This window comes from Cottoperca gobio, chromosome 4 (genome assembly GCF_900634415.1).
Source record: "Cottoperca gobio chromosome 4, fCotGob3.1, whole genome shotgun sequence".
Classification (NCBI taxonomy): Eukaryota; Metazoa; Chordata; class Actinopteri; order Perciformes; family Bovichtidae; genus Cottoperca; species Cottoperca gobio.
The window spans coordinates 21,619,084-21,626,666 of NC_041358.1; the positions used below are offsets into that span (position 1 = coordinate 21,619,084).

General features: G+C 44.8%; 1 protein-coding gene across 2 annotated transcripts; it reads left to right on the forward strand.

Annotated features, from left to right (window-relative positions):
- Nucleotides 1–328: 328 nt before the first annotated feature.
- myoc (myocilin) lies at nucleotides 329–6,924 on the forward strand. 2 transcript variants are annotated; one of them, XM_029428963.1, is made up of 5 exons: nucleotides 329–1,038; nucleotides 3,827–3,895; nucleotides 3,970–4,062; nucleotides 5,515–5,726; nucleotides 5,815–6,924. In XM_029428963.1, the coding sequence occupies exons 1-5, from the start codon at nucleotides 552–554 to the stop codon at nucleotides 6,394–6,396; spliced, it is 1,443 nt and encodes a 480-aa protein (XP_029284823.1). In that variant the 5' UTR covers nucleotides 329–551; the 3' UTR covers nucleotides 6,397–6,924. The 2 variants fall into 2 exon arrangements, with proteins under 2 accessions (XP_029284823.1, XP_029284824.1); XM_029428964.1 differs by lacking the exon at nucleotides 3,827–3,895.
- Nucleotides 6,925–7,583: the final 659 nt, after the last annotated feature.

A 7,583-nucleotide genomic window follows, 5' to 3' on the forward strand; every position in this document is an offset into this window, starting at 1 on the left:
GGGGGGGGGCTGAATGTATTACACACATTTCAAAGACAGAGAGCTGTCATGTTGGACTCTTAAATCCAAAAGAACTGCTTTTGCAGAAAGACAGACAACTGAAACTGAAAACAGTGTACAAATTGAATGTTTTTGTCCCCAAAGCAACCAGCATCCCATTACTTTCTCTTCTTCCCTCCCTCCCCCTTTGCCTCTGACCCCCCCCCCCCTCCCCCCTCCCTCTCTCCCCTCCCTCCTTTTCACCTCTCCTCTCTCTTCCCCTCTTTCCTTCCCCTCCAGATTGTATAAATATCTGTGAGCTGTTAGGGAGAGCTCAGAGTTACAGACCTGTCCACTGAGGAGAAACAGAGAACAAGAGAGGGGAGGAGAGAAGAAGCAGAGATAAGATAATACAAAATAAGAAAGAAAGTCATCACCAGGAAATTGGGAATTAGTAAATGATTAAAGAAGAATTCCAGCTGACAGACTGGACAGAAGAAATAAAGTGATTCTCCAGAGAGATAATTGAAAGTAACCTTCTGATCTCTGCGTGTGGAAGGACCGTCTCCAGTATGTTCCTCCTTCTCCTGTTGTGTATGTGTGGTCTTGTGCTGCGAGGTGACGCACAGGACCGAGCTGCTCTGTGGAGGGGCAACGACCGAAGTGGACGATGCCAGTACACCTTCAATGTACCCAGCCCCACCGAGGCCAGCTGCCCGCAGACCGGAGGCCCTGAGGTGGAGGGCCTGAATGCTAGACTCAGCCTATTGGAAGTACTGGTGTCCAAGCTGACTGGAGGGGGCACTGGTGGTTCCCAAGGGGCCGCAGCCAGAGCTCAGCCTGGGCTTCAAGAGGCGCTGAACCGTGTCACAGGGGAGAGGAACCTGCTGCAGGGAGAGAAGGAACGTTTGGGGCAGGAGTTGGAGGGGCTTCAGCGCAGGATGGAGGAGATGAGGAGAGAGACAGAGAGGCTGAGGAACAGACCCTGTCCTCTACAGACCCCCGTGGTGCCACCAAGCCTCTCTGTGCAGGACAGTGGCCTGATGAGACCTGTCGGGGGTAAGAGATACACTCTAAACCACCACACACTTTATGAGTGATTCAAAAAATGTGCCAAGCTTAATGGCATTTGTAAATAGAACATTATTTTTACTTCTGAATATAAACGTGTGTTATAAATACCCACCTTTTAGATTATTGTGCACACATATGTTTATTGTAGATTTAAATTGAAAAGGAGCAGAGAAATTATGACGTATAAATAACATCTATGTATGAAATACTATGCACGTACAGAGCCACAGTGCATTCGAGTGCATTGCACAGGAACAGGGGTCCCGTGTGTGTGTGTGCGTGTGTGTGTGTGTGTGTGTGTGTGTGTGTGTGTGTGTGTGTGTGTGTGTGTGTGTGTGTGTGTGTGTGTGTGTGGGTGGGTTGCTCTCAATACACAGAAATAGACATACAGCAAAACTAAAAAAGTATATTAAGCTCAGGATTTTCCTGACACCATATCTTCCATAAATCCCCTTAAAGATAACGGGGGGGATAACGTGCATCCTCTGATGTTGTATGTACCTTTTGTGTGTGTGTGAATTTGTGTGCTTGATGTTGTGGTTGCCCCATAAGTCTGCAGAGACACAAGACACCGCCTGCATAGGGATGATGGTGGCGGGCCAGAGAGGGTAATTTAAGTATTTATGACTAGATCCTGTTTTCTTTATGACTGGTGTTTCCCTCTGCATGACGAGCAGGGCGCGAATAGCCTGATTGGGAAGAGGAGGGGGGGGCTGAAATGTGATGCACGCCGTGGAAGTGGTTGTTCCGTGCCAGGTTCTCATCTCGCGCTTGATGACGCCTGGTGGGTCGGGGCTGGAGGCGATGGAGGGGGCAGAGGGCTCAGGGCCAAGAACACTATATTTACAGGGGTTAGAGGGCTGCACAGATCTCAGGAGAGTTATAATGGAGGCAGTAAGGTTGAGCTCCGGTATTCTGTGTGTTTGCAGTGGACAAATATCCGTCTAATTAGTCTCTGTGCTCGTCCTCCTGTTGGTCACCAACCCCCTTTCTTTTCTCAGTTAAGCCAACACTCTGTTTGCCCTCTTGGCTCTCAGATGGCCAGCAGCAGGAGAGCTTATGAAATCCTGCATGCTCCAGGTTATCTGTGTAGCTCTTCATTTTTGCACCTGTAGACTAAAATACACAGAGTGGGCCCGTCAGGGTGAGAAGCAGATGTAGAATAGATCCTAGAGAGAGGACGACACACAGAACTAGAGAGAGGAGATCAAAAGTCAACGTTGACGGAAAATTCTTGACAAGTTTCCAACTCCAGCAGTGGTTATAACCTTTAGTAAGAACTGCCTCTCAAAATACACGAGCTGATATACGTTAGTGTTATTGTATGACTTTAGAAAATGGACCATCACAAGCCAGCGAGCCTATATACTAAAAGTGGCAACATGTTTTTAAAATGAAGACCTGGCTTGTGCTCAAAGCAGAACTAATAGAATAGAATTAGAAGACAAAATGAGGAGGACAATAGCAGACCAGCAGCCTCAGGGGCCACACACAGAGGAGCATGTATGTCCCGTTTACTCATTGCCAAAGCGCGTTTGTTTTCACCATGCCTTTCAGATGTGTCCTTTCAATTTACTGAATGTGCAGCCAACAGGAAATACTATCATAAAGAATGTTCTATGAACAGATTGTGGCCAATTCTGAGTAAAAATGTAAATGTTAAAACTTCTTCCGTCGGTTTAATCACTGATCCAACAGCTCTGCTGAACTGAACTGAACTGAACTGAAGCAGGGGTTGATTAGACTGCTGGCTCCTCAGGGTTGAGCCTCCTGGGAGACTAAGACTCGTGTGCTCTATGAGGTTTATGGTATTTTGCTCAGTGACATCCCAAACAAAGAGGCAGGATATGACATATGGCACACACACACCCACACACTCTGTGGAAAAGACAGTAAGAGAATGTGGCTGTTTACCTGTGATGATGATGATGATGATGATGATGATGAATGGCTGTGTCCTGTGGGCTCAACCCCTTTATTGTGAAACATTTTCCCATGTCACTCGTCATCTGGCCCATTACCTGCTTCCAGCTTCTCCTCATCAACGCTGAGAATCAACATCAGCTTCCAGATGCTAGCGTTTAATGTTCTCTGCATCATTAGGGCTCATTATGCGCTTGAAATCACTGGAAAACGCTGCACGTGCAAGAGCACAGCAGGCACATGCTCACACACATATAAATAGTCCCCCATTGACTACAGGTACACAAACACACACGTTATATACACTTCCATGAAAACTGTTTGAAATGCTCATTTTCTTTTGTAAACATCACCTTGTTTGTATCGACAAACCGGTGAGGAGTATACAGTTTACAGACATTGTTTGACTTTGTTTACATTTCACAGTAATGGTTTCATGAAGGAACCAAATGTGAAACTAAGGACAGGGTCGATGGTAAATGGGGGGGGGGGGGGAGAGACAAGAGGAGGATTGAATAAAGGAGGAGAGAAGAGAAGAAGGCTGATATCTGACAGTGATACGGGGGAGGAAAGGCCAAACACTTGGTTTGAAGTTTTGAGGACGTGAAGTTGACAGTGCTGGGGTGGGATGGGTGTCGAATACGTGTGTTATGGTCGGCCAATCTACCGCCTGCCTGACTCCAGAGCAGCTGGGAATCCAGTCAGGGGTGTTTGTTTCCTGCTGTCACATTCTCTGTTGTCAGTCGTGCCATAGCGACGTTTAGCTACACAAACACTCTCTTAACTATTATACGCTGCGTGTTAAATGTGCAACAGAAATCCCTAAATTCGCTAACATGCGTGTGTCAAGGTCCCAATCCGATGTCTAACCTGATGACCAGGCCCGACAGGCAGGGAGACAGCAGCAGCAGTTTGAGAGGTGGGACACACATTCTGCTGAATCATCTACACTTTGCTGTTTCTTATTCAACTCAATCCATCTCTTCCTGTCAGACTCAGCGTGGCAGTATGGACGTCCAGGCTTCCAGGAGCTGAAGGCTGAGGTGACAGAAGTACCCGCTCCTGACACCTCTGAGGACAACACAGGTCTCTGTTTGAAATATTCTTGCTTATTTCTCCCAAACAGAACCATACAAGATGTTTAGTATGATATATAGTAAGATATATTTGAAATCACAGATAACCATTTAGCAAACAACGCTGATGTTTTAGTGTTTTCCTCTTACCTATGAATAATTTGAAAATAAGAAAACATTGATGCAACTGACAGTTTTTATTTTCTTCATTAAAGGTACCCTGTGAAGTTTTTGACCACTAGTAGCAGGAGTGATGTTATTAGAAGTAGAAGTATATGTGCACGCCATTCATGTGATACACATTCCTGCGGCCATCTTTATTCTATTACACTGATAGGCAGTTATAACGCGCAAAGCAAAAGGCAGAGAAGAAGAAGACAGCAAGTAAGCTTAAATGTATCATGTGTAGTATGTGTCAGACCCACTGCATACACACAATGCATTTTGGTAAGAAACAATGAATGTAAACAGAACTTCTGCTTGTTTATAAGAAAACTCCACACGGCACCTTTCTTACTTTCAAAGTGCTTTTATTGGATGTGATCTTACATTGGGGGAGTAATCTTACAATGCCGCTGTATGTGGGATGTATGTGGTACAATCAAAATCACATGGCACCTTTAAGATCAAATCTGTGTGTATGAGAAGTTACTGAAGGAGCCTGTAACGGTCCGAAACAAATATTAAACAGTCAGCAAAAATGTAAAAAAGCTCAAATTTGCAAACAGACCAGTATAGGTCTTTAAAATCCAGTCCTAGCAGCTAATACCCCCCCCCCCCCCTCCCTCCATCTGACCTGGCAAACATGACACCCCCTGCTGACAGCTTCAAAGCAAATACTGCTATTAATACTGTAGCATTTGGGGTGAGAATACCAGAGTCATGCCAATCCATAGTTATGAGGGCCTGCCCGAGGTTCACGTTTATCTTGTAAAAGGAAAGGAACTCACGCCTGACGAGGGAGTCTCTCTCACACACACACCTCCCCCTTCACAAAGCCACTCCATAGCTTGTGCTATGGAACTGGCTCTCTCTGCAGGTTCGATTGTTTTTGAGTGATCATGAACATACACGTGCAGTCCCCACATGAAGTCACATTATCTCCGATGATGCGGCGCATCCTGGAAGCTGCATGGCAATGGGTGTATTTATAAATAAATTCCTATCTAACCCTTAATCCGGTGCCACGTCTTGGACCTGAGAGCAAGGGTGTATTTTTAGGAAGTGGTAAATATACAGCCTGCCTTATCTCAACCACAGAGGGCACTGCTACAGGAAACAGTATGTGAAGGGGAAACAGACCAGAAACCCACCTGCAACAGCAGTCAGCACTCGCCATCTTGTAGAGATTCAGAGCTCTTGCATAGCTTTTCACATGATTATGCCAAATATTAGATAGTTTAAATGTGTCTCACAAATCTTTTTATCCTTTCCTCATGTTTACTCTTCCTCCTGCTCGCAGGTTGTGGGGAGTTGGTTTCGGTTGGTGAGCCGGTCACTCACAGGAAGGCAGACAATATAGCCGGTAAATATGGCGTTTGGATGCAGGACCCTGAGGCCGTCTCCCCGTACGGACCCAACATGGTGTGGCGCATCGACACCATAGGCTCTGACGTCAGGCAGCTGTTCGGGTATGACGACATGGAACAACTCTCCAAAGGCTTTCCATCCAAGGTCGGTGTCACATGGATGATATTCGTTCATGGGAATAAACCAAAATGTCAGGTTGTTACACTTATTGTCTCATGTTTTCACGTGACAGGTCCTGCTGTTGCCAGAGCTGGTGGAGAGCACTGGTGCCACTCTGTACCGAGGCTCTCTGTATTATCAGAGACGTCGTAGCCGTTCTCTCATCCGCTTCGACCTGGCCTCTGAGAGCATCGCAACCCGTCGTGATCTCCCCCACGCCGGCTTCCACGGCCAGTTCCCCTACTCCTGGGGCGGCTACACAGACATCGACCTGTCTGTGGATCAGCAGGGACTGTGGGCCGTCTACTCCAGCAGCAAGGCCAAAGGAGCCATCGTGATCTCGCTGCTGGACCCACACAGTCTGGAGGTGAAGAGGAGCTGGGAGACCAACATCAGGAAGAACTCTGTGGCAAACTCCTTCATCATCTGCGGCAAGCTGTACACCGTGGCCAGCTACACAGCACCCGACACCATCATCAACTACATGTATGACACTAAGACCAGCCAGGGGAAGTCCATGGCCATCCCCTTCAGGAACAGGTACCGCTACAACAGCATGATCGACTATAATCTGGCTCAGAGGAAGCTGTTTGCCTGGGACAACTTCCACATGGTGTCCTACGACCTCAGGCTGGGTCACCAGCAGGCCAACTAAGGCCGCCATGAGTGACTGTTGAAAAGTGACATTTGCATTGACATTTGTTCCTGCTTCAAAGACGCATAATGTGTGTGTGGTAGTAGTAGTTATAAACCAACACCATCAGTATCAACGTGTAGAAGAGCCTAACTACCAAACTCCAAAGTTAAATGGAGACATTCGAGGAACACTGTCCCTCCCCCCCCGCAGGTATTCTTTTTTTCTTTTCTTTTTCCAGTGGGTGGGCTTTTGCTGTTGCACGGCCCACAAATGTTTTTAGAGGAATTATTTTTGTACCGCCTTTAATGCAGATGTATGATTTTGTTGTTTTCTTGATAAGCTATATACAGTATATTTGAGTTTCACAAGCTAAGTGGGATAATTAATGCATACAATTTACAAACTCCGCTGTTACTACTCGTCAACATCTCTCATTAAACAAACTGCTCTCACTCAGCATGTATTGAATATTGCATGTACTTGTAAACTGTAGTCAAAATAATGACTTAATGTTCAAAATCATGAAATAAATTTCCTAAATGACAAGTTTGTGTGGTTATTTTGTAGCTTTAGAGAAGTATTTCTACCTCTTTATAAAGGGGTTGTAGTGCAATACGTGTATTAAAGGTTAAGAAGTAATATACATCAATGTTTACTAAGAAACAAACATTTCTCCCTTCTGGTTATTGATAACTTTTTTAATCTCTTTTCAAAAAAATAAAGTTGACTGAGGTTTTCACAAGTATGATAAGTAATGCTTTATTAAGTTATATAAGTAATAAGTCATAACTTAAACCAGGCTGTGAAAAACTTGAATTAAATCATTAATTAAAAGGTCAACACTTTCTAATAAGCCATCAAAAAGTTTAAGAAGTCATCTGTTGCTATTGTATAAATAAAATTGATCTAATTCATCAAGTCTAAGTCTTAATAATTTGCCAATAAATGTATATAGTAAACCAGATCCTTTGCATACACAAAGTGTACTGTAGGAGGATCAACAGCAGCCAAAACCTGGCAATGCAAACGTTTTTATTAATGGCCAATAACAAAAGACATGTGTTGCTTTATAAACCCTTTAAAAAGGCACCTCATTTGAATGTGTTACGCAAGTATTGCATTACTACACTTTACTTATCCAAGCCCACTGAAATGTTCATTTAAATTGGTAAGTGTTGTAGTGACACCTAGTGGTACGATATAAT

Excerpts from the sequence above, each read along its gene's own strand:
- myoc (XM_029428963.1), top strand. The coding sequence starts at position 552 with ATGTTCCTCCTTCTCCTGTTGTGTATGTGTGGTCTTGTGCTGCGAGGT. Across the intron at positions 1,039-3,826 it reads CCTGATGAGACCTGTCGGGG|GTCCCAATCCGATGTCTAAC; the intron begins GTAAGAGATACA and ends GCGTGTGTCAAG. Across the intron at positions 4,063-5,514 it reads CACCTCTGAGGACAACACAG|GTTGTGGGGAGTTGGTTTCG; the intron begins GTCTCTGTTTGA and ends TCCTGCTCGCAG.